Source organism: Amphiprion ocellaris, chromosome 16, assembly GCF_022539595.1.
Source record: "Amphiprion ocellaris isolate individual 3 ecotype Okinawa chromosome 16, ASM2253959v1, whole genome shotgun sequence".
Lineage (NCBI taxonomy): Eukaryota > Metazoa > Chordata > Actinopteri > Pomacentridae > Amphiprion > Amphiprion ocellaris.
Window position 1 is genome coordinate 15,755,797 of NC_072781.1, and position 27,833 is coordinate 15,783,629.

General features: G+C 39.4%; 1 protein-coding gene and 1 long non-coding RNA gene across 5 annotated transcripts in view; both read right to left on the reverse strand.

Annotated features, from left to right (window-relative positions):
• Nucleotides 1–6,084: 6,084 nt before the first annotated feature.
• On the reverse strand, nt 6,085–11,288 carry LOC129350775 (uncharacterized). The gene is made up of 4 exons (XR_008604288.1): nt 11,174–11,288; nt 10,176–10,276; nt 6,726–8,557; nt 6,085–6,662 (listed from the first exon to the last, which is right to left on the reverse strand). It is a non-coding gene; the product is annotated as an uncharacterized LOC129350775 (long non-coding RNA).
• Nucleotides 11,289–17,659: 6,371 nt separating this feature from the next.
• macrod2 (mono-ADP ribosylhydrolase 2) overlaps nt 17,660–27,833 on the reverse strand; it is a 411,911-nt gene continuing 401,737 nt past the window's right edge. For all 4 annotated transcript variants that reach the window (XM_055018437.1, XM_055018436.1, XM_055018435.1 and 1 more), the window contains exons 16-18: nt 22,325–22,363; nt 21,726–21,797; nt 17,660–19,005 (exon numbers count right to left, since the gene is read on the reverse strand). In XM_055018437.1, the coding sequence (XP_054874412.1) occupies nt 18,983–19,005; nt 21,726–21,797; nt 22,325–22,363 (134 nt within the window). In that variant the 3' untranslated portion in view covers nt 17,660–18,982. The remainder of the gene's footprint in view (nt 19,006–21,725; nt 21,798–22,324; nt 22,364–27,833) is intronic.

Here is a 27,833-nt window from a genome sequence, read left to right on the forward strand (position 1 = left end):
GTTGGATTTCCCTTTAATGATGTTCAAATCTTTGTTGAGTGTTTTGTTGATGTTGGTTTCTAAATGTTTTCTGACACTCGGCCCCAAAGATTAAAACCTTCTACGGCTCACAACCTGCAGCAATTCACACATTATCAACTATCTTTCTGACTAAACTAAGATAAAAAGTGAAAAACTGCCCGATTCCTGCATCATGAATGTGAATCTTTTTGGTTTTTATGACAGTAAACTGAATATATTTGGGTTTGACATTTTATAAACCAAAACAAGAAATGAATTACTGGAGAAAACAATCAACAGATTAATGGACAAAGAAAATGTGTTTTCCAACATATATGGCCGAATTACTCCAACATTACAAGATACATACAATTTGAATTCAATTTTATTTATATAACGCCAAATACAGGTCAAATTGTCTCAAGACACTTTATTTTTATATTTTTTGTCATATTTAAAATATGACAAAGTAAGAAATTTAAACCTCTTGACTAATCCAATTTATTACCTGGTTTTTAAGAGACTAATCGACAACTAAAATAACTTTCTCCACTAAAACTAATAAACATGAGGTCAAATAGAAGGAACAGTTTTAAATACTGCAGTCCCACAATGACAAGAATAAAGTTTGTCAACAAAAACTAAATCTGCTGGTGGATTCCATTAAAGTCCTAATAAATGATAATAAAGTGTGATACTAAAGGTTTGTGGTGCTAAAAATGTCAAAGTAAAGATATCAAGTTGAACATCTGGATGGAGGTTGATAAAAGTTGACCTTCTTTCATTTCTCTGGAGCCGACTCCATGGATTTTATGGATGGTGGTTAAAGAACTGCTCTTCTAGTCATCTTCCTTCTAGTTGCTGTAAAAAGTCAGTCCATCCTGGCCGACTTCAACATCTCTTCATGACAGCTTGTTCTGCCTCCGACCTGGTGGAAACTCCAGAAACTCGGGAAAACCCATGGAGACTCGAAGAACTCGTGGAGACTCGAAGAACTCGTGGGGCGGGGGAAGGTGTGGTGGGTGGTGGGGGGAGGTGGGGGAGTAGAGGGGGGAAGCCGCCACCCACCTCCCCGCCTACTCTCCGCCCTGACTCCACCCAGACTCCGCCTTGGCTCCGCCCATGTGGTCACTTCACCAACTACGATGCCAAAGGGACGACGAATTTATTTCTTTTCATCTGATCTGTAGCTCAGTGAGTTAAGGATTTGCCTATGGAGCTGCAGGTCGCTGGTTCAAGACCAGACCATTCTTAAATTTTATCAAAATCCTGACAAAGACAAAGAAAGAAAATTGCCGGTGGTGGGTCTTGAACCTGCGACCTTCCAGTTGGTAGTCAGTCTTCTTTTCCCCTGAGCTACTTGCTCAGATACTAATTTTTCTTTTTTTTGCGCATTTATCATCTATTTTTTGTCGTTTTCGAGTTTTTTTTTAACTTGGGTCTCGACTCGACCGTTTTTCTCAGGAGGTTGGACTTCAGCCTTTGTGCTGGAGGGTGGAACCCTCAGTTCCAAGACTTTCCAAAGCCTCCACACCTCCCGAGTCCTCAGGACCTGAGCTTTCACACAGTCTGAGGGCTGAAATTTTCTCAGTCCCACAGTAGTTCTCTGTCAGATTGAACTTTCAGACAGTCCAAGGACTGAAATCTTCTAAGTTCCTGAGTACTTCTCTGTTAGTTTGAACCTTCAGACAGTCTGAGGGCGGAAATTTTCTAAGTCCCACAGTAGTTCTCTGTTAGATTTAACTTTCAGACAGCCCAAGGACTGATATCTTCTAAGTTCCTGAGTAGTTCTCTGTTAGTTTGAACCTTTCCACAGTCTGAGGACTGAAATCTTGAAAGTTCTTGAGTAGTTCTCTGTTAGTTTGAACCTTCAGACAGTCTGAGGACTGAAATTTTAAAAGTTTCTCAGTACTTCTCTGTTAGTTTGAACTTTCTGGTTAACAGAAGCCTTAAAACTTGTGACCATGAGTCTTGATTTCACATTTAGACCATCCATCTGAGTTCTTCTCAGACCTTCATCTGTGGGTTTTTTAGAAATCCTCAACAAACTTTGATTCTCTTCACTGAACAGTAAAGTTTATGGAGATCAGAAGGTAACATTAGTTTGATCAGTGCCTTCAACTACTAGTAGACTTTATCTGGAAAGCAGTTTTCTGAAATGAGTTCTTAGTAAATCTGTCCACAATCAAACCAAGAACATAGAAAGAGGAAATGTTTGAAGAAACAACTTGATGTTTTCGTTTCAGACTAGAAAACGCTTTCAGACCTTTATCTGTTTTTGCTCTTTTTGATCATTTTATTGTCTCTTCTGTTTAATTTGATCTTCTAAAGTCTAACTGGTGTCTTTTCGAATGTTTTGTCTTTAGTTTGATTCTTCTTAAATGTTTAGTTTTGCTCTTTTCTCACCTTTTATTCTTTTCTAAGGTCTGATTTGATTTCCAAATGTTTTGTCTTTTTAATGTTTAATTGTTTTTTCAAATGTTTTATCAGCTTGAGTTTTTTTCCTTTCCCAATATTTAATGTTTCGATTACATCTTTGTTTTTCTTTTTAAATGTTTTACCACCTTTTAATGTTTTTCTTTTTAAATGCTTCATTGTATTTTCTGTTTAATTCCTATTTGAAGTTTTATTGTCTTTAAGGTGTCATTTTCTAATTAAACATTTAATTTTTTAATTAAATGTTTTGTCTTTTTAAAGGTTTAATAATCTAATTAAATGTTTTGCATTTTTTAAAATGTTTAATATTCTTCTTGTTTAATTGTATTTTTTAAATCTTTAATTATGGAAAATATTTTTTCTGTAATTTTTAATATTTGTATTTTAAAAATTTTGTTTAATTTCATAATGACATGTATCTTGTTGAAGTATCTAATTCAATATTTTGTCTGTTTAATAGAGTTAAACATTAAATACAATTAAATTATATTAAACAGACAAAATATTGAATTAGATACTTCAACAAGATACATGTCATTATGAAATTAAATAAAATTTTTAAAATACAAATATTAAAAATTACAGATAAAATATTTTCAATAATTATACATTCAAAAAATACTTTTTAATAATAAACCTTTTTCAAAGTTTTATTGTATTAAATTTTTTTCCCCTTTGACTTAATTGCTTTTTGTTATGTAGTTTATTTCTTTAATCTTCTTTTTCTGTCGAGATTTTAACCCCAACCTTAAAAATGAGATAAACCCTTAAATCACAATGAAAATACTTCTGTTGTCACAATCATGAGTTAGTCAATTATTCAGTTTATCAATTCAACTTTATTGGTTTAGCACCTTTTACACAGATGACAAAACTAAACAAGCAAAGAGAAAAAAAAACTATGGTAAACCTATGATTAAAACTCAAAAACATTAAAAATAAATAAATAAATAAATAAATAATTTAACATGGTAATAAAATATGTTATGTCCAGGGGATGGAGGGAGTTTATTGAAGTCTTCTTGGGCTCACATGGGAAATCATTTAAAATATAGACTTGATATTCAGTCTAAGGAAACTGCAGAGCGACAGAAGAACCAACAATATCTCCTGTTTTCTCCTTTAATGAGTCGACTCTTCTTGTGCTTTCAGACCAAAGAACTACAGACTCTTCACAACCTGCTCAAACTCTTGGTACAGGACCTCACCACACGGGTCAAGAAGGTTTCCGTCTCATTTCTACTCTGAAGATCACCTTCTTCTGCTCAAACTGCTGACAAATGTTTCTGCTGCTCTAAAGTCTGGTCTCCAGAACTTCCTAAAAACTCTCAAAGTCTCTTCTGCTGCAGGTTGCTATGTAGAACTGTTGCAGAAAACCTCGCTAAACTACATGGAGGGGCCTCAAGATAGTCGTCCAAATACCAAACTAGCACAACCCAAACGCTAAAGTCTCCTGCAGCCTACCAGAGAACCTCTGAGAACAGAGAATCAGGACAGGAACTCTTACCTTCTGGACAACCAACGCTGGTTCACAAACAGGAATACAGAATGTGTCTGACCAAAAACCTCAAGACTCACTACAGCCAAGATAAAGACACAACTCAGCTGCACCAAATCCACTAATCACTGCACACATTAGCACCATGTGCTAACTGTGGCTAAAGAACCACATTTACCAAGACAACTATCCAGTACAAAGCCCTAAAACACACCAAGAAACACATTAAAGACAATTTTACTGCTGGAAGCTGCAAGCCAACGCCTAAAGAAAAACTAAAGCAACGGAGCCAAACCCAATTCAGTGGTGGAGAGAAGCAGAGGAAATGTTTGCCTGCAGCTAAATAAAGCAGGAAGACACTGAGCTGCTCAGGTGTTCCTGATAATACCAAGCAGCCAACTGGACAGCCAATAGGAACACAGCTTACTGGAAGTCCAGAGGGCGGGGTTAGTCAAGGAAATTTAGTTTAAAGTTGAGGCAGAAAGTTAACAAAGAAAGTTGAAAACCACCTTCTGATACCTGAAATCTCTGAGTTTTCACACAAAGAACACCTGAACATGTCAAACTGGCTTCATAGTAGAACCATCATTGTAAAAACGTCATAGTATGGTGTGTTGCTCAAAAAACATTACGACCCGGCTGTCTAGAGTCACCGAGGAGCAAAACAAAAACAGGACAAACGCTGGTTTCCAGGGGGTAAGGCAGCTATTTATTTGAAAGAGTAAGTTTACAACAACACAACATGTGAGCAGAAAAATCACAAAGTCTGTCTTTAGTTCAGCTGAAAATATTAGTTTTTGTCTTTTTTATTGACCAAACTTTTTAGGAAGTAGATGAAGAATAATTAAAGCTCTCATGTAGAAGTCTAACTTATTTTGGATCCTTGTGGAGAGTTTAATCTTAGAGTTTGTAAAGCTGTTGAGTTTTTAGAGTCACATGGATTGTTTTGACATTTAATAACCGAGTCCTGAAATAAAATTACAGTTGTGGATTTCTGTCATTTAGTCTGGACTAAACAAATAACAGCAGCATAAATCTCAAACGTCATTATGAGGAGTCTGGATTGAGGTTTCTCACTTGATAATGATCAAAACATGAAATTGAGGTCGATTTAAAGGAATATTCCACCTTAAATCTTTGAATGTTGACCTAAAAGGTTGGCTTCAGGAAGTATTCCACCTACGAGGTCCTCACACATCCACCTTAAAGGAACATTCCACCAAAAATTCTTGGACATGCACCTAAAATGTTGGTTTAACTGAGTATTCCATCCAAAATCCTCAGAGACCTGAGGGGCTGGTTAAAAGGAATATTCCACCTAAAACCCCAAATATAGACCCGAAAGGGTGGTTTAGAAAAAACTCCTTCAATGTAGACCAAAAAAGTTAGTATGGAGGAATATTCCACCTGAAATGTAGACCTGAGAAGTTGGTTCGGAAGAATATACCATCCTAAACATCCTTAAATGTAGACTAAAAGACGGTTTGTAAGAAAATTCCACCTAAAATCCTCCAATGTAGACCTAAAAGGTGAGTTTAATGGTATATTCCACCGAAAATTCACTACTGTAGACCTTGGAGGTTGGTCTGATGGTATATTCCACCCAACATCCTTGAACATAAACTTAAAAAGTTTGTTCAAAGGAATATTCCACCTAAAATCCTTCAATGTAGACCAAAAAATCTTGGTGTAAAGGAGTATTCCACCTTAAATGTAGACCTAAAGGATGGTTTGGAGTAATATTCTACTCTAAAATCATCCAATGTAGACCTAAAAGGTTGATCTGATGGTATATTCTACCCAACATCCTGGAACATTTACCTAAAAGATTGGTTTCATGGTATATTCCCAGAAGAACCCTTGAACATTGGGCTTAATGGTATATTCCACCCAAAATACTTGTACATATACCAAGAAGTCAGTGGAAAGGAAATGTAGACCTAAAAGGATTGTTTAAAGGAATATTTAAATGATTATTTTCATTATTTAATAATCTGTTATCAGTCAGAACCCTGGCAAACTTATTTTCATCAGTTTTTTAGTGGAAGTCACAAATAAAGGAGCTCGGTTTTTCCCGGCGTTAGAGAGTCCAAAGCTGCTGTTTCAACACAGAACGTTCACATCCATCCACAAACCTCTCAGCACTCAAACACCCACAGACAGGAGGCCGGCTGGACCGAGGCTCGGCGGCATCCTCAGACCCACGAGTCGGGGAGTCGGTGAACTTTTTGGTCCGGTTTGAAGGCCTCCATGTGGTCCAGTAGAAGTCCACGTAGTCGGTGTTGGCTTTGAACCGCAGCGACTGGCCACCATCAGGTGGACCGGCTCATCCTCGTAGGGCTCCTCCTGTAGCCTTGAGGGGACCACAGGAACATTCAGTAGCTGTTGGAGTTCTTCCTGTCAGGATCGTGGTAGAACGGCTCTGAAGAATCTTGTACTTGTCTTATCTGGAACAATCTAACAGCCTAAACTGTTAACAGCAGTGTAAAGAAGCAAACACACAGGCATAGATTAGGACTCAAAACTGGATTTAATTTAGGAAACAAATCAGCTTAGAGGCATTTGTTCACACGTGGCTGAATAGGAGGCCGTCCAATCAGGTTCGAGGTCTTCACTCTGTAGGTTGGTTGTTCGGTGAGACTCTTGGACCTCCATCAGCTGACATGGATGTTTGATGGTCTTCTTCTCTAGTGCCAGATGATTCATCCATGAATTCAGCAGCTACAGACTGAAATGAAGCTCATGCTGCCGTTACTGAATTCCTGTTCCAGATCAAATGTTCAGAGCTCACCTTGAATGCAGCCGTCTGCTGTCTGATAGTTTTTCTCATTGTAGTCTTCAATAAAGTCTTTTTCCTCATGTCAGGATGTGGTGAGACTCTTTCTCAGTCGCTGCAGACGTCCCTCATTGTGCATCTCCAGAGAAGAAACAGAAAAACTGCTCACTGCTTCAGCATCACAAACGCTCTCCAGCATTGAGAGTGTTTTAGGAATTAATTCATTGTGTTGTGAACTTTGAAGGAGCAGAAACTCTACAGCTGCCAAAGATATGAGCTCCAATTCTGGATGTTTTAGGAAATGAAGTTCATCAAATGAACACTTGATTATTGCTGATAACTCTCATTAAATTACTGAAGAAATCTAACATAAAAACCTGTAAACTCTCAGGCAGCTTTTGTTAAAGTTTGTCTATAATTCTATCATCATGTTCTGGAACCAGGACTCTGCAGAAGTTCCTTCAATCAGATACTTGTGTGTTTCTATTTCAGGTCTCAGGTTTGAACGTACAGCAGAGGATTAGAAAGGAGTGATTTTAATATTTAAATCAGTCCAGTAAATGTTTGGCGTGAAAATTATTAAAATTTTGATTTAGACAGATTTGTGTCAAATAATATTGTAGAGTCTCACTTCAATATATCCAAATGAGTTCAGTGTATTTACATTTTATAGAATATTTGATTTCTTAATCTCAATACTGTAGGGTCTGACCCTAAATATTATAATAATGATGTCAATTTAAATAATATTTTAGTGCAGAGTCATAAACTTTAATCAGCTAAACTTACATAATAAATATCACTGTACAATCTTAACCTGAACATTCATATTATTGAGGTAAATTTACATAAATCATGATATTCTAGAGTCTTAACTGGAATATTTCTAACATTAATCTTTTTGTATTGTGCTGATAAACAACAATAACTCGACTTTCAGATAATATTTGTTGTCTGTGATTGTGAGACTAAATTCCTCCACATTCTGGAACTGGACTGCATTTCCCAAAATGAAACATGGACAGAATTTAACACTCATGTATCCATGGCAACGCTAACGTTTCTGCTTCTTACCAAAGTTCACAACACAAGTAAAGATTTTAATGTAAAACTTCAGGGATGACTGCTAACCATAAGTATTCTGATCAATACTTCATGATCAATATCAGGACAGATGTTACAATTCCAGCTGTTACATTAGACTGCAGTTATTCACAGAGAAATTAAAACATCACATTCCTCATAAAAACTAGATGGGACTTTTATTAAATAAAGTGTTGGTGAATAAACAGTGTAAAAAGTGTAAAGCAGCTCCATTAAATCAGGAGATGTGAGACTTCCACAGCATGGATCACCATCTGCTGTGTTGATTCATAGCTGAATGTCAGAATGAACTGAGATAGAAAAGCTGCTTTGAGCTGCAACATTACGGTCTGACAATCCAACACCATCACAGTTTTCATCTGGTTGTTTTGCTTCAACATGCTGTGAAGTTCAGTTTTTACCTGAATCAATACAGAGATTCTATTTCCAACCAAGACTGGAATAAAAATTAGAATGTTATGAAGTTATTAATGCAACTAAATCATTTCAGATGGAAGGATTTACTTCTAAGTTCTAATTCAAGTTTCAGTTGGAGCACATTGCATTCACAAAGAAAAACAGCGATACCTTCATAGCAACATTTAATAAACCTAAAGCTTCCCTGTTGGCACATTGGTGGAGTTTGTTACTGAGCATCTGAACCTTAAATCCAGAGAGACGACCATCTTCAGTCGAGGCCAGTCAGAGAACTTCAAGACCTTCCATCAGCTGGACCAGATGTGGCATCATCTCCCTCTGAACATCTGGATGACAGGAGAAAAGACAGAAATCAAACACAGAACACAGAAATACAATTTATTCACTTTCATCATTTTATAAAAGTAGCATGAACTTTATTAAAACTTGACAATATCAGTAATGAAAGTAAATGTTTTTATCTCATGTTGAAGCTAAATTTAAAGTCAATTTTAATCCTGAGAGGAGTGAGAATGGAGCTTTTCTTTCCTTTTTACAATATTCCCTCAAAATATTCTGTTTATTATTGGCTTTAGAAGCATTTTTTTCTTATTTATTTTTAGATACCTCAGACTGATACACTTTGCTGGTTTGCAGATAATTTCACGTACAATGACAATAAAGATCTTCTATTATAACATATTTTGCTAAAACAAGAACTGCAAACCTTCTCAACCATCTCTCAGGCTGCAAAATTCCAACTGCGACCAAGAATTAGCTGATGTAGTTACTATTATAATCTTCAGAATCTCAGAGTAAAGGCAGACAGATCCACCGATCAGCCACAACATTCTGACCACTGACAGCTGAAGAGAACAACATCCATCATCTTGTTCTAATGTAACGTTCTGCTGGGAAACCTTGACTATCATGTGGATGTTTGACATGTACCGCCACCTAAACACTGCAGGACAAACAACCCCCTAGTCGCCATGGCAACAGCAGTCCTTGATGCCAGCTGCCTCCCTCAGCAGGACAAACTAAAACTGCTCAGGAGTGGTCCAAGGAACATGACAGAGCTAAGCTGTTCACCTGGGTTCCACACTCCCCACATCCAGATCTGATTGAGCACCTGTGGGATGGTCCAGGATCAGCCTGGTCTAGGTAGGACCCACCCTGCAACCCACAGGATCCACAGAATCCACAGGACATCCCCAGAGGTTCTGATGAACCACTGGGTCAGAGGAGTTTTAGCAGCACAAAGGGACCAACACAGTATTAGTCAGGTGGTCAGAATGTTATACTGTTATATTGTCATGCTGATTATATGATCAGTAAATGCTACCATCAATTATAACGTCCACATTGATCAGGAAAAAAACAACAACTATCAGTTCATTCAGAAACTGTGGGGTTAAACCTAAAAACACAGACCTCACCAGCAGTTTGTTTCAAAGCAGAACACCAGCCAGTTTTCACTAAAGAAGCTTCCAGAGCAACAATTAAATGACAGTTTTGTTCTCATTAAGTTCAGAGTCAGCCAAAATAATGTACACACACATCAGGAAAAGAAAAACTTTTATAAATATTTCATTTGTATAAGTACTTCTATATATATAGATACCTCTTTCTAAGTTTGATCAAATCACGATAACTCTGTGTCCTGTTGTACGATGTTTTCCCAACAGATGGCGCTACCCTCATGAATGGAGCATCAACAAGTGACGTCTACAACACAACAGAAATGTCTGGAAGCCAGTGGCCACCACTTTGAGCACCTCTTGTAATTGTAGAGGCCAAAGATAACTTTTATTAATCCCGTGATGTCTGAATAAATTTGGTATTGAAATATTTATGCAAGTTTTTCTTTTCCTGATGTGTGTAAACATTATTTTGGCTGACTCTGTATAATGGGTTTCTGACAGGTCACCAGGCAACATCTTTTTATAATAATGACAAACATACCTGCATTCTACAGGAGTGATTTTCCTCATGTGCAGGTAAAGATGTGTGAGGAGCTTAGAGATGACAGGAGCAGGAGTCATCCTCACTAATTCAGCTTCCACCTAGAAACAGAAAGACCACAAACAAACACACTGATATACTCTCAAACGTTCAACCTCACAGCCTCAAAATATCTATTTAGGAAGTGTTGTGTTCCTAAATTCTGCTGAAAGCATTGACAGACATTCTCTTACAAGGTTGTGTAAAAAGCAGCCTGTCCTCTGAGCTACTGAGAAATCTTCCTGAACAAAGTTTCTATGTGTAAATCAGCTCAACAAAAACTAAAGCCTCAGTCAGAGATAACAGGTATCGCAAATTATAAAGAACTTTCTTTGTTAACTCAGACTTTCTGCTTCAACCTCACATAAAAAGGGGAGTTTAACTCATCAGGTGACTGAAAATGAACGGCTTGTGCAGTTCTAGATCCAAAAGTAGGATGTTTCAACTCATGTTTTACTACAAATACATGTAATAATAAATAAATACAATGGCTGGTTGTTAGTTTATTCACTATTAATGTCATTTTATATACTGGATTGAACTTGAGCAGTGGAAGAGAGAAGGAATTTAATGAAACTATGGAGATTCAGAGAGGTAATGTTGCGCAATGTTAAGCGCTGTTTAATTCAAACCAGCTGAATGTTAAACTTCAGTGCAGCTGAAGGGGTTTCACTTAACCTTAAAGTAAAATAACTTTTTTAAAAGCTAAAATACACAGCAGAGAAATACAGGTTGAGAAGGTCATTCTAATAATGAGGACAGCTGCTGCAGCAACTAACACAGGTGTTCAGCGGTACGTTAGCCACCTGTGTTAATTAGCCCACTAGCTAACTTAGCCGCTTAGCTAGCTAACGCGTCCGGACCAACTGCTCAAACACGACAAAACACAACTCTTCACAAGTCGCTGACTTAACGTACAACAAAATAACGCTACAGGTTAGAAGTATTTCTCTTCATACCGTGTTTTACTCCAAAAACAAGGTCAACAGCAGCCAGAGATGCTACCAGACGTGCTGACCATAGATATACGTAGACTAGATACGTTAGCGCGCTGTCTTCCATATATTTCTATGGTCTGACCAATCACTGCTCTCTGGCTCCGCCTCTGAGAATCTTGTTGTCGTTTGGCTTCACACTTGCTGACGACCGCTTCCGGTCTCAGAAAATGAAAAAACGGACCTTTTTTCGTTTCTGTCTCTTACTGATTTTACTTTCTTGTTATTCTAAATATAAAACGAAAATCAAAGCTTTAAAAAAAAAAAAAAAAAAAAATCGTATATCCCTTTTTGATCATGAAAAGGAAACATGCTTTGTATTTCAATATTATTTTTTGTATTTTAAAACGAAAACCAAATAACCACTCGTTTTTTGTTTTTCAATAACCGTTTCAGAACGGAAAATCCAATTACCAGATCCGTACACGGACCCTCCGTGAGCAACTTCGCTCTCTCCTCACCTTCACTTGAAAGTTGTTGATCTTTAAATGCTGATTCATTCCAACAGTCCCCGGAACCTCAAGATCCAGGTGACATTTTGCTTTGATGAGCTTCGAAAACACCTGCATAATCAAACTGCTCACAGAGTTACAGCTAAATAAGGCTAATGCATTTATTAATGTCCAGTTTAATTACTGAGCATTTTAGAGCCGGTGCTTTTCATTTTCTTCCATTAGGCTTTCTGGATGTTTTTCTCCTGTTGAAAAGACAACATGGAAACATTTTAATGACTTCTGAAGTAGATTTGCTAACAAGGGGAGCAACATTCATCACTGCTCTCCCAACTGCTCACTGTTTATTAGTGCTCTATAAAGAAATGTTATAATTTAAATCTCATCTCAATTATATCTGTCCCAAAAAGGGCATATTGCACGCAAACAAATTGTTTGCATTTATATAGATGAAATCCAAATGGAAGGCTGTTTCCGTACATAAAAGCTTTGACCTATTGGATAATGAGGACAATTCACAGCTGCCAGTTTAACTAAGGTTTATTAACAGACATTGCTGATGGGTCTCCAGTCAAACACAAGGCTTTATACTGGTCCCGGCTGATTTTTACCAGTCTTAGTGGGAAACAGTTAGAGTCATAAAGCAGCAAAATAAGTTTACTGCAACACATATTAGTTTCATAACCCATTGAAAATTCCTATTTTACACTTAACTAAGCAATGTTTTGTTTGGAAACAGCAGCAAAATTAATTCAGGTGTGGATGCCACTCTTGTGAATTATAACCAAGTTGTTATTCTGAGCAAGTTGATGGGGAACAAAAATCATCAGCGTAATGATCTTCTCAGGCCTAATTTACTGTTCAGCGAAAAGAGTTTATTGCATGTTCAGAACACAACAGTTTCATCTGTATTATAACTCCAATAATGACGAGAATTTGCCATATCACCTGAATAAACATATTATCAAGTTGATAATTAGAGCAACAACAGAGAGCGGGAGAGATGGAATTAGTTTATTAATCCTCTTTCTCTTTTATTCTCTTGTCATAAGGGGCCATCAGCATGAGACAAACATGCTTTTTTAGTCCGACAGCAAATGTAATCTGCATAATGGTCTTGTGCTGGTGGAGTTTAATCGACGTATTCTCACTTGTTCAAAGCAAACTAGCGATGCTGCAAGTCAATTTCCTTTCAACATTTCAGTGGCTCTCGTTGCCTTTGAAGACAGGCATCCATAATGAATGGCGTCAATTTTCATCCCAATTAGAGTGTTTATCTCGGCTTAGTTCACCTATAGTGTTGCCTTCGCCTCTTGTGGGGGCGATGAATTTTCATGAAGGACAAACACTGTACTTCAGATAAAAACAGCTTATCTAGCGCTGGGATTTAAAGCTTTAGAGCTGGAATTATTTTTCTCCAATTTGTGCTGTGTTAACAGACAGTGTGGTGCATGGGCTGCTGTAGTGTGGCGGGAGGGTGGAAGGAAGTGGGTGGAGTTAGAAGGAGGATAATAGTGGGGGAAAATAAGGAGCTGAAAAGAAGGCGAGGGAACAAGGTAATGCATGTTTATATAAGAAGAGGTCCTCCGAGCTTTCATTTAGAAAATGGAATAAACGTAGCGCATCACATCAGTCCACAGCTGCTTGGCAAGACTTGTCAGATGCAGACGAAAACACATCTCAAACATGTGTCAGTCGGCTCTACTGTCACATGCATAAACGTCCTGTCATGTATTTACAGTTTACTCTAATGTGAAGATACAGATACAGCACCTGCCAGGATATGAGGGAGCAATTTCAACCTGACAGCTCTGATGTAAAAGCAGAAAATCCAACACTGTTACGGCTTAACTTAGGATGGCAGCCTGTTTTTGTGTTATTTTGGCGTTTAAGTGTTTTGTATGCCAAGGAGCTGGTGCATAGCAGCAAGCCTGTGCAATGAAGCCGTTTCCCCCGACATTACCTACCGCTCAAGTTCAGGGAACCCTCGGCTCTGACATGCAACATTTAAATGAAGCCATTAAAATTTAAACAGACTCCATTCCAGGGACAGTCACTACTGACATCTGCTTGGCATGCGACAAGTTAATGGAACACAAACATGGTAGCTGAAGCGATGGGAAACTTGTTTTTCTCCGGCTTTTCACATCAACAGTTGAGAAACCTGTTGTTGGTGCTATTTTTTTGTGAATATGTTTTCCAAAAACGATAACAAGGCTTGAAAATAACTTTTTCAGCAGGATGATATTTAAAACATCCTGTTGCCATTTTTGATGGATACTGCTCAGCTGAAAAAGCTGATGATATTGTGATATTCGTTTCTATTCTGAAGAGAAGTCTTGAGGCATCAAGAGGCCTGTATTATGAAGCAGGGTTTGGCGTTTTCAGGGTCACGACAATGATTCATTTCTTACCAGGTTGCATCTTCATGGTAACTTATGCGTACATCTAACCTCCTCCTGTGCAGGTTATATTCAAGATAAAAGATAAAAGCAACGCTGACTGACCAAGGTCTCTCAGAAAATGACATCATCATTCATGGAAGTTGAGCTTGGTGCACAAATGAGTGATCTCTCAGGAGGGAAAGAGTTTTTAGAAACCATCCGAACCCTTTTCCTTACCTGACGAGCATAGATATGACAGATAAAGATTCTCAATGGATTTCTGCTGACTGCAAGAAATTTCAAGCCATTTCATTCTTCTATAGGCCTCTGTATAGCAAAAATAATCCCAAATCAGAGATTGATGAAAGCTCTAAAGCCTTGTACTTGTTAGAAGATTTGCAGTAAGCCTACTTACTGGTTTGAATGGTGTTTTTAAATCTGGTTTTTAATTTGCTTTCAAGACCATTTAACACCTCCAGGGATGCAGCTGAAAAAAATAAGGATAAAATTATCTTACTTGCCATAAGAATAACCTTCGTCTAAGAGGCACATTTACTGGAATACACAACCATAGCCTAATTATAGTCAGATCTACTCATGCCTTAATGATGGGGCAGTGGTATTAATAAGCCTGCTAACTTACACATTCACACATTTGGATGTTTTTTTTTTTGTTTTTTTTTTCTTGCTTTGTCTGCAGAAGCTATATTGCTTTTAGCCTGTATTATATTCATATATTCCTTATACTGGTTTAGAGTTATAGTTTGTTGCAGCTCTAAACTCGTTGGCAGTGAACACACTCATAGGTAGATTAAAATTAGATTAACTCTGGATTGACTCAGTAACCATCTTAATGTGACTGTGGTTCTTCAACTGTGTTAAGTCAGATAACAAAACTAAATATCTTGGGTATGTTAAACTGGGACTGGTCTTTAGTAGCCTAATGGTGAAGGCTAGAGCCCGGCCAATTTATCGGATTGCCTATTTTAACAGCTGATCTAGGCCTATCACAGTTATATGGATATCAGCATATACATTGCCTGTCCAACAAAAAGTCGCCACTTGGATTTAATTAAACAAATAGGTAAGAGCCTTCCATTAGATAATTACTACAGTGATGAATATGTTTCAGCTGCAACAACTTATTTAACCCTAGCTGATGCAGTGAGGAGCTTCTCATTTCTTAAGCAGCCATGTTGGAAGACATATCCTGTGGTCACAGAAAGGATGATAATCTGTCTCAGAAGGGTCAAATTATTGGCCTGCATCAAGAAAAGAAAACAACTAAGGAGATTTCTGAAACTACTAAAATCAGGTTAAGAACTGTCTGACACATTATTAAAACCTGAAGGATAGTGGTGAACCATCATCTTCCAGGAACAAATGTGGTCAGTCATGTGGTCTGATGAGTCCAGATTTACCCTGTTCCAAAGTGATGGGGGCATTAGGGTAAGAAGAGAGGCAGATGAAGTGATGCACTCATCATGGCTAGTGCCTACCAACCTGTTGGGGTTAGGGTTATGATCTGAGGTTGGTCAGGTTCAGCAACGTTATGTTCCCAAAGAATGAAGTCAGCTACTACCTGAATATACTGAATGACCAGGTCTTTACATCAATGGAGTTATTCTTCCCTGATAGCATGGACATGTTCCAAGATGATGATGCCAGGATTCGTGGGGCTCACATTATGGGTGAGTGATTCAGGGAGCATGACACATCATTTTCACGCATGGATCGGCCTCCACAGAGTCCAGACCTCAGCCCCACTGAGAATCTTTGGGATGTTCTGGAGAAGACTTTGTGCAGCAGTCCAACTCTCCCATCATTAGTATAAGATCTTGGTAGAAAATTAATGCATCTCTGGACAGAAATAAATGCTGTGACTTTGCAGAAGCTTATTGAAACGATGCCACAGCAAATGAGTGCCATAATCAAAGCTAAAGACAGTCCAACAAAATATTAGTGTGCAACTTTTTTTTTTTTTTGGGCCGTGTATAATGTTCAACATGCAAGCTTATTTTACTGTAACATATTGCAAAATGATGCAGAAAACAAGGATTGGGAGAAGTTTAAAATATGTCATTATATAGTTTGTTATTTTAAAAGAACATGTTGTAGAAATAGCCAGTTGGAATAAGTTGAAAATGGTGTCAGAATACAACATGCAAACTCGTAGATAACAGCTTTGATAGATAATTTTGCTAATGTCTCACTTTTGTATGTGTAAAATACGTGCATATTTACTGTATATACGCTGTTTACAAATACATAAAATTGATATAAAATGTTAATACTCATGTTAAAATTGTAATCAGCATTGGTGCCAAAAATTTTATATTGGTTGGGTTCTAATAAATGCTTCATGGAAGCTGCAGGAATCCGGTTTTGACAAAGAAGAATGCATGCAGCAAAATAACAACTCAGAAGATATTTACAATTGAAATCAAGACTGTTAACGCACTTTCACGCACCAGTTGTGTTTATAATTATACAAATAACTGGATGAAAACTTCAAACTAATAGCAAACTAGTGTGATATGCTCTGAGTGAGAGAGTTGCTATTATTTTTAATTCTAGTTCAGGAGTTAGTTGACCTCACTCTGATGACGTTTTCTCACCTCCCGCTCACTGCAGCAGTCTGTGCTGCCCTCATCTCTGCAGCAGCCATCTCATCTAAATTGTGTGTCTTGCCTCGTTTTCATTCCCTTTTCCACATGGATTACAGTGTAAATTTGCAAAGCAAACTCTTTTTGATGAATGTCCATTTCTGTTTGGGAGAAGAACATGCAAGAATTTGTGTCCTTGTGGAAATTTGGCAGTTGCCTGGCAAAGCAGCTGTAATTACATCCTACATATTGCCCAGCTTGTAGAGTCAATATTTACAACAGATGTGCTCCTTTACTGGATGTAAAGGCCAAAAAAACCTGCACTTTGAACAGTTTTAACAGGATTTGGCTCGTCTCCAGTTGTTGTTTTCCATTTTTATTGTTTATTGTTTGTTGAATGTGAAGACAAACTGAGTTTTTGTGTTTTAGCACTGCCACCAGGGAAGCCAGAGTCATCGCTTTTCAAGTTGTGTACAGTAGCTGTAATGAGCGATAGTTGAAATATATACAGTGGTTTTGTGACATGCAGCAGCTCAACCCATGAAGTGTGACTTTACGGATTATGAACACAAGCAAACATTTACCGAAGATCTGAAAAGCAGATAAGGTAGCATTTTCGTTTCCGATAAGAGAGGTGATTTATTAGAGAGGTTCTGCTCTGGAGAGCCGCTGAGTCTTTGATAACAAACTTGTGAGGTCTCCAGCCATTAGTGGGTGTCTCAGAGGGGGAGGAGGGCTGTAGGGTTAGAGGGTCTGCCAGATATCTTGTCTCATTTGATACAAGAGAGAGCCTGAGGGCCAGAGAGTGAGCATGCTGGAGATCACAGGACAGACTAATTGTTTCTGTATACCCAGAGACACACGACTGATTGCTCTGTTACAGTTGTTCAATTTCACACATAACTGAGGGGAAATCGCCCGCACTGGCTGCTATTAGAATGAAATAAAACATTAGCTGCAGTGATGACAAAACTAAAAACAACACACACAACATTAAAAGCTGACACATGGCTTCCACCTTAAACTTTATTAGTTGTTTCTGTTATAGTTTAGCAAAGCAAACATCAAAGTATGAAGGCATCATTTCATAGAACTGTAATTCATCTGATCTTTAGTATGGCACCACTGAAAATAATTAATGATTCGTTCCGACATTTAAAAGAAACCCAAACAATTTTTTTTAAAGTCAACTGAGGAAAAACTAAGAAACGATTAACAACAGGTATTAGCCATTACATGATGTACTTAAAAATACAAATCATCTGCGAGCAATGCACAACCAAGAATTCATATTTGGACCACCTCCTTAGGTCTGTGATTGTGATTTTGTAGTTTGATATGAAATAAGGCAGATTCCTTTAATACAATTATAGACAATCTGGTAAGGAGACAAGCGAAAGCGAAGAGGACTGTAATTCCTGTTTATGTCTGTGAAGTTCAAAGCAATTTTCCTGCATGCACTGGAAATGGCAAAGAAAAAAAAGGGGGGGGGGGGAGAAGAACTAATTGATTTGTTAAAAGACACTCACATCTTGGTTTGTGGTCACGGGTGTTGATGAACAGTTTCCTGGTAAAACGAGTTAAGCTGCAGTTACGGCAGCGGCTGAGATGAGATGGGATCAGTGATGTTCACACATGAAAGGCCTGGGAGTGGCACATCACCTAACAGACCAGTCTGAATCAAGGTATTGGCTGATTTGACTAAATAATGGAGCTCGAGCTGCAGCGGTGTGAGGAGACATGGCAGGTGTCACTGTGTTACACTCCAAAGAGGCTTACAAATGCAGGGTGTTGTCAGATATTCCATTGCTTAATGTTGTTATGACTGTTATTAGTGTCGTTATTCGAGTTGCATGAACTAAAGGATGGTTGATGTTAAGCATCATCCAGCCTGGAGTGTCAACATGCAGGAGCTGTGGCTGTTGTCCTCTGACAGCTTCACCATGCTCTCACAGTGGGTTTATCAAATAAAGAGACTTGAACCTGGTTTATCTCATTGCACCCAGCTGGTAAAATGATGTATGACTCTAACACACAGTGAGGTATGGCTCATCTTTTCTGGTTGATATGTTCAAGTCCTATAGTTAGGTTTTGTACATACATACATACATATACATACAGTACATACATACTTCAAGGATGAATCGTTTCTTAACAAAGAGGGAAGGAGACTAAGTAGAGTTGGGAATGTGAGCATCTTGAGTGAGTAACTGGTTGTCCTGGGCCAGTGTCAGAGCCCATACTGACATGGGCCAGTCTGACACCAGAGTGGTTGGCCTTCGCACAGTTTGCTGGCTGTCAGATGAGGTTGATTGTCTTTCCCTCAGCTGGTCATTCTTTCTTCTCAACAGTGTCTGGATAGAAAACAGATATGAGACATGAGAATACTGTTGCACAATACAGGGTATTTTACAAATCTGTCGCAGCATTAATGAGCCCTCCACTGGTCAGATGACAGGGTGTCTTCATGCAGCTTGAAGTTTGTGTCTGCAGTAGTGCACATGCTCTGCAGTGTTCCAAATGTCCACCAAGTGATCTCCAAGTGGACTAGAAAGTGGTATAATAACAAATACACAAAGCTTAAAGTTGCAGTTGAATAGTCTTTCAATTTTATTTTTTTTTGCATAGGAAGATTTCTAACTGAGCAAAATGACTTGCAAGTATCCAGGTGGCAGCCATGAAAACAGCCGGACAAATTCTAATAAAATACTAACAAAAGGTTCTTCCTTGCCTTCTTTCTTATCTGCTTTTGCACAGGACACACTGATCCATCCTTTATGGAGAGAAAATAGATGATGTGCCACAACTCATAAGGCAGCAACATTCAAAGTGATGCACCATTCATTGAAGACTCACAACAAGAACATGGGTAATTACATAGGCTACTACAAGTGCAGTCGGATTCTTTCAGCACCACAGTTGTCTTTTTCTAAGCCCTTAGAGATTGTCCTTCACATCTTTCCTTGACCTCATTATGATTTCAATCAGGGTTGAGGAAAAGCATTTGACAGAATAGTCGCAAAAATGTAATTTTTGTGACTATTTGTTAGTAACCCAAGATGCCATTAAAATCTGACCCTGCTGGTTAAAATAGTCATTGCACCCTCGAAAATGAGAGGGATGAGGGTTTGCTACTTTTTTTTTTTTTTTTTTTTTTTTTTTTAGTATTCTCTGACATTTTAGGAATGAATAATGAATTGGCTGACTAAGTAATTCAAGATTAATCAACAATACAATATTTTTCCCCAAAGCCTTACCAGTAATAATGGTTGAATGTGAAATGAATATTGGCTTTAGAGAAAGGCCACCAGGACATTAATATATAGATTGTCTTGTTTACAGTAGCATGAGGGTAGCACTATTTGTTATTTATCATTAATGTTTTTTGGTGGATGCCAACACCACGTACTGGGAACTGAATATAATGAGACATGATGGGCTGGTGAGTATAAGTTGCCATCACAAAGGTGTCATCTCCTATGAAGGATACTGTGTAAACATACATTCAACATTGAAACCACAGACAAGTGAAGTGAAGCAGTGGTCTCCTGCAGCAGGACAATGTGCCTCGCTACTCCACAAAAACAGCTCAGGAATGGCTTGAAGAACATGACCAAGAGCCCAGGCCTTGAATCCTTAGATTACTAATCTGATTGAGCATTTGTAAGATGCACCAGAACAAGTACAATCCACCGAAGACAACCCACAAGATTCAAATCGTCCTTTGCTAACATCTCAGTGCTGGACACCACAGGACACCTCCAAAGGTCCCGTCTTTATACCCTGATGGGACAAAGCAGTTTTGGCGGCACGAGGGACCGACAATATTAGTTAGGCTGTTTTAATGATGGGGCGGTTGGAGCAAATCAAATGAAACCTATACGATTTACATGTAAATGCCAATGAAAACCAATGACGTGTAACTACCAAATTTGGTCAAAATTCAATCTGTGATATTCAAGACTGTGTTCGACAGACAGGTGGATAAATAGAAACTAAGGCTGAGCCGATTTCTCTGTTCTTGTTTCAGTGTGAATAGCAACATGAAATTTTGTGAAGATTAAACAACCGATCGACTTTGTTCAGAAAACAGGGCAGTTTTTTGTGTGATTCTCCAATGTCATATGTTTTGATACTGTAGTCTGTCTAATTTTAACAGCACACTATGTGCTAAGCAGCTCTCTTATACACCATCCCACCCTGATCCACACGGTTGTTTGACAACAAGCTTTTTCTTCTTTGGCACTTTTGTCTGGCGTTGTTTAAGCTCTCTCCTTTCAACACCAACCCGTTTGTCTCTGCCAAGTTATTTCATATGCTGCTAGCCTGTCCTATTTATTCAACCCCGACAATCTGTTCATAGCAGTTGCTTAATGAATTTTTTCTACCTGGAAACTCTACGATGGCCAAATCTGAATCCCATTTTTTGGCTCAACAACTCCACAGACACAAAACAAGTGCTGTGATAGAAATTCGGCGCACTCTCCATAGATGTCTACATTCAAATTACATGCCATCTTATTACCCGAAATCTCAAAGGAGCCCTGAGAATAACAACAGTGTGGTATCCTTATCACATATGATTTATTGGCATGATTATTGCCCCTACAGTCTGTGCTGGCTGCATTGGCTGTTGGCTGTGTTAAAATAATACACATTGCACACTTGATTTATTAAATGTCTGATAGTTGAGTTTGCAGGTAATTCATCACACTCAATCTCCAAAGACGCCCTGACACACGTATATACCTAAATATCAGGGTTATAGTTGCAGACCTAAAATGGGTAGCGAGGATTTACAAATGCAATTGGCCCTGCAGGAGCACGTACAAACTGCCTGCCTGCCGCCTCCTCTACAGAGACAAGGAGATGCAGACAGACGGGGGGGGAAAAAACGGAGACAAGGAGGGTGAAACTGGGTAACACTTGGCTGCACAGCACTGAGGATTCTCTGAAAGAAGTGAATTTTAATTCAGCAGCTGTGGCCACTAATAAGAACCTACTCATAAATAGAGATGCGTGTGAGTTAAGTGTGCACAGCGAGCGTGGGTGAGTGCTTCCTCCGTGCCCTTACCTTTGGACTGAATGCTGTCAGTTAGAATTGAATCAGGTTCTTCTGAGCTCTCGACATGATCTTTCATCTCCTCTAGACAAGAGAAGAAAAGTCGAGAAGAGAAAGGAAAAGGGGAAATAAGATTGTAAGAGGCAATGAAAATGTGTTGTCCCTCATCCTGAGCAGAAAAGCATCAATTTAACTAAACAACCTCTTCTTTGCTAAGCTTTCAAATCAAGCTGAGCAGGTTTATAGCTACAATACAGACAACAAGCACTGTCTGAGAGCAGGATTTAAGCTGATGGGAACATCTCAGTATCTAATGGTGGTCTTTCTGTTAAAACTTCAACAAGAATATACGTTACAGCGCTGACTTCTGAAGCTGACTAGAGCTGCCTACCTCGGAAAATTAAGTGCATCTACTATATAAGCAGAATGCTCCTGTGTACTGTGACATGCTATGAATGTAGATGAGTGAGTTGCAAAGGCACAAAAGGATGAGGTAGGGAGGATGTGGGTAGCTGACAGTAGGGTGGAGTCTGTTTGGCAGCAGGACTTCAGTGATGCGTTACAGCCCCCAGAATGAGTAGTTCATGGGGAGAAACATGATCTCCACTCACCTCCATTGCTGGTGCCAGTGTCGTTGATCTCAGAGACATCTGTAATGAGGAGCACATATAGACAGACATGTTACTCATCAAGATGCGGATGATAGAAGGCTTAGGTATTAGTGAAAGTAATCACAGTGCAAAATTATTCTGCTCCTTCTTCAAAGTTAACTCTTAGCAGTAGTAGCAATAGCGGTGATGAAATGACTTCCTGCTCCAAAAAGCAGATCATCGTCAAACCAGTCAGAGAATTTCGGAGCAGCTTCATATTCATGGCCTCAAATTTCCATTTGTCCTGATGCTGAATCTCTCATGCCTAGAATTTCAGCGCCTTCCTAAAGAGTTGTACTTCGAAAAATAAAAGAAAAAGAAGAACAAAACAAGTGCGAGAAGGGAGAGAGATGCATGCAAAATTAATTACAGACTGTCATCCCCGTAAGGCAGCCTGAGACCCCCCTCTTCCCCCCCACACACACATCCTTCCCCCTTACTCACATCCTTCTCCCCCTCTATCCCCCCTGTTACCTCTGTAGTCACACAACTCCTTCTTCGTCACTCCCCGAGCAAACCTCCGCGCTTCCCACTTTGCAACAACAATCATCCAAACAAAGCGCACCATGAAAATAACTGCACTCCCCAGGCAGTCTCGTGATAATGTAAACAAATCCAACTGCTTTGGCATGATAGAAGAGCGCATAGGATCCAAAGCGGTGCCAATGTTCCGTGTGTTTACAGCAACAAGTCTGTGGTCAAGGTTATGCAACCTCTTAGAGGAGAGCAGGTTCCTCCGTTGTAACTGCGAGTTTGAATACACGTGCCAGGTTTGCCAATGCTCCAAAACAGTTCATGAAAGCGTGTGCATCACGTAATACCTTTGCTTCTCTGGTAATTTGACCTGGAGGTTGTCGGCTGTGAAGGACATGCATTACGCTGCTTTTTCAGAATAAAAGTGATTTAATCTGTTGCAACGTTTTGGAATGAATTTCTCTGCTCGTAGACACCACTGGGACTCAACGACTGCTGAAAAGCAGGAAGGATGAAGCAACAACAATCACACCCTGCTTTTTAATTTTTATTTTACCTTTTCATCTGAGGCATGAGACTGTCAGTGAGCAAAAATAACACTATGTTTCTTTTATTATTTATAGCTGGGATCTTATTTTCATAGTTTTGGTATAATATGTGGTTATGGTTATATCACCAATAACAGCATTATACTTGGAAACATACCTACTGTGTGCTACACTTGGCTGACTTGAGCATGCTAACAGCTTTGTTCACCTCCAAATTAGAATTGGTTTAAATAACTCGGCTTGACTTGTCGAGCATCTGTGTTTTTTGTCTCACTGTTATAGCGATGTCATTGTGTTCCCAGGTCTCTGCACTCACTTCCCATACAGTGTTACCATAACCAACAAAAATAGCCACAAGAAATGAACCAAGTATTAAAATCCCTTAATTATGCTTTAATGTCTTCTTATACATTAAAGAAGCAGATTTACCTCCAGACTCACTGTAACAGAATAAATTGACAGGAAGCATGTGCACACACATTGTATCACATGTGTACATGAAGAAGCCTTATGGCATCTATAGTAATGTCATGAATTATGCATACACATAAAAAGATACGCCACTCATTAACACTTTTCCACATAATCACTTTATGCATATTAAAGCTGATGGCGGAAAACGTGAGATGTGTCTGATGTCAGACCAGAGACTCCACAATATAAGCTAACATAGCATAGGTGTGAAGCAGCAGGAGCTCACTGAAGCTCTGGCCTCATTCCAGATGCTCCTTTCTTCCTCTCTCCCAGGTAATAACAACACAGTCTTTGTGTTAACGTAGCATCGTCCTCCTCTAATACCCAGCACTGATTAAAACAAAGCAAAAAGTACAGAATGCCAATGGACTGTGGCCCCAGCCGCCCTCTGCCTGCCCGAAGCTCAGGGGAAACAGCAATGCTGGTTTGTCTCGCTCTCTAATTTGACTCCTGTGAGCTGACAGTGGAGGGGCTATCATTTAGGGGAGGATCTGAGTGTGCTGTGGTAAACACATAAACAAGATGGGGGGGATGGAGAGAAAAACGGGCCTCTGTCAAGGTTCTGGTGAAGGAGAGGCACAGTCCACAGAGGGCAGATAAGAAAAAGTGAAGAAAAACAGTGATTGAATTGACTCCCTCAGCAGGAAACTGGACAGCTTGAACCAATGCTTCTTAAAGCTGGGACCGAGGAACTGAGCGGTCCTTCACCATGTCTCCCAGTCTGCATTCTGGTATGTAAATTGCCAGTACGCATGGTGACAGAATATACATACTGGCTAACGCAATAGAATGAGACAAGGGCAACATACTAGCTACTATATGCATAAACGTAACTTAATATGTCTATATATCTATCTATATTTTAGGGGGCAGTGGCCTTCCCTAGCAGCAAATTGTGCCCTGACACACAATCAGACTGCTCAGAAACTGCTAGAGCTACATGGCAAAAACCCAAGGCCTGGCACCCAAATTTCACACTTTCCAATCCTATCACATGTCCGGATGTACTGGAACAGGCCTGATCCACGAAGATCCCACCCGGACCCCCAGGACTCAAATGATCTGCTGCCAATATCCCAGTGCCAGACACCACAGGACTCCCCCAGAGGTTCCCTGTCCATTTGGTGGCATGGAGGGACCTACATAATATTAGGAAGATGGTTTTAATATTGTGGTTGATCGGTGTATACACACACATACACTTGCATAAACTCAGCAAAGGTAAACGGTAATGAGATTTTCAAAGGGATATTTGATCTGATTCCACATATTTGAACCGTAACCAATTTATCTTTCATTATCTGTCATGATACCATCGTGTTTTGGAGAGAAGAGAAAGAGAGAGAGATCAAGACAGATTAATTTTCGAGTGAGAAGAGGTCACCCAAAAGATCAAAAGCATCTAAAATCTTTGCCAAACATTTCTTGTCACTTCAGCCTTTCAGAAGTTCAGTAAAAACATCCTGAGGAGAAATTTCAGTGAAACAGAGGATGAAAAAATGCGCATGTGCCCACATTTTCACACCTAAGAGACGGTAGAGGAAGGAAGAGAGTTGGGCATAAGTCACCCTCGAATGCAGACAAGCAGAAAATTACATCCCCCCCACCCTGCATTCATTTATTAGACAAGAGGTAGTTAGCGTTTTGTTGGTCAGCATTAGTGTGCTGCAACACAATATTCAGCCATGATAGAAAGTGAGTTGGAAGCGGACAGCGACGCTAAGGTAAAATTTTAAGGCATCGCATGAATAAATGACACACGTTCCATTAGCTGTACCTTTCTCTCATTATTTTTCATCATCATCCAAGTGCGTTTTGTCATGATCACCAGCAGTTCTGCTTTCACTTCACTTCACTTTTAATGGTCTTGTCATTCCAGCTCAGTCGGCCCACAAGGGAGGCAGTCCCTGTGGGTCACCCACACAGCAACATGGGAACCGTCTCTGCTTAATGTTCCAGACAGGAGCCTTGGGCAGAACAGGAGGTTCCCTTTGTCTCAGCCACAGGACATCTCACTGTCTTTTATTCCACTTCTCTTCCTGAGCAGTGGAAGTACAAAAAAAAAAAAAAAAAAAAAAATCAATGGAGGTGTGGAGGTGTCTGTTCCCTACAGTGTCAGTTCCCCAGGAGAATTTCCTCTGTTCATTTGATCCCCAAACCGTAGCGTGGCAGACTGGACTGCTGAGTCTGAACAGGTCTAGGAGGTTTGATCCCAGACAGATCACACAGGTGTCCAGCTGCTCCCACTCAAACAATGAACATGACCCATCACAACCTCAGTCTGCTGAAAACCATCAGCGCCCTATTTTTTCCAATAGTTATCTTCTTTATAGTACCTTCTGTTAAAAGTCTACTAGAGGATGCTAAAATTAAATACACTTCAGTTGAAAAACTCGCTAACTGAATGTCTTTCACCGAGGGCATAAAGAATTTCTGTTTTGTTTGGATTTAGTTTTTGTTTTTGTGTTGCTTTCATGAGGCCGTTGAAGAGCTACTGCTTTTTCAGTAGCACTTCACCTCGAGAGAATAAGGTTTAAAAATGTCAAGGTCAGTAGCAGTATTTAGCAAATACCCATTCCTTTCAGGAGATGAGAGGAAAATTAAAGTCAGAATGCAAACTGGGTGGTCTTTGAGGGCCTAGTCTGTACTGGGCCATGTATATTAAACAAGTATCAAAGAGCCTCTCATTGAACTTTGCATGGACTAATAGCTTTGGGTCTGATATGTCTACTGCAAAGATAATTAAAGACATCTTTGCTACAGCAAAACAAGAGCGGGTGGACCTCAACAAGTACCCAACCAAAAGAACTAATGAGCTGGTAAATGTGGAAAGCAGCCTATTTTCATATGTTAATGTTAAGTTTGTAGAGCAGGCTTGTGGAAATAGCTTAGCCGCATGAGCTGCCACTCTCAAAACAGTAAAAAAAAAGAGAATTTTGTGAGGAAGGGGGGGTCAGCATTTGATAGCTGGAGTTTTCTTTTCTATGGGATGGAACGCTGTCTGACAATCTGAGCCAATTAAAGAGCACTGAGCTGTGACCTGCGGGTTAGGGAGATGAAAACAAGCCTGTTCAGTAAACACTGTGACCGCCTCTCTCTACTTCTACCCTCCTGAAAAGCCAAGAGTCTTCATTAATATTCTGGCTTTCTTCTCCCTAAGAAGAGGCCAAGGGGTTGTGGACACTAAGCAGCATTGTGCTCCCCTGTGGGTTTGGGTAACCTTGCGGTGGTGGTTGTGGCGGGGCAGCTCTGAGCTGGGTCAGGGTCCTCTAAACAGACTGAAAAGGCCCAAGCTCATTACACAGGCTAGGGCCATGCTTGACAAGACGAGAAAACACAAAGTACTCTGAATGAGTGAAAAGAGAACAGGACACCATCTGCTTTGGGGTTAAGCTACTACTCAGAGAAAACTGAAGATGATTAGAAGGCACTGAGCGATGGCAGGAGAAAAAGGAGGTAAAGCTTGTCAGCATATGCTACAAAAAAATGAAGGGAAAATGACCACTGGCTAACCTTTAGATAAGGCACGGAGTTGGGGAAAAAAAACGAGGAAAGCCTGTAAAATGTAGTCTTCACGGGCAATTTCTCCCAGTCTTAATCTCTTTTTATAGTCTTTTTCTACCCCATACTTTGGCCAAGGTAGTGTGAGACAGTCACCATGGTCTGTCAGAAGACAAAAGAGGAGATTAAAAAAAAAAGAGCCAGAACCATGAGATACACAGAGATGAAAGGTGCAAGTGAATAACTGATTAAGTGAGGAACTGAGAGAGGAGAGACAACACAAAAATAGACATGGAAGGGAAAAATGCAAAAGAGGGGCCTCCCCCTGTGTGACCTACATACCTGCTAAACCTGCTGTCAGTGGTGGCCTGCTCCTCTCTCATCACTCACTGAATTACTTTACATAATCTTTAGACTCTCTGTGCGCTGTTAGAGGGCCTGCTGCATGAAGCTGCCCGCTGCTGTTTTCAATA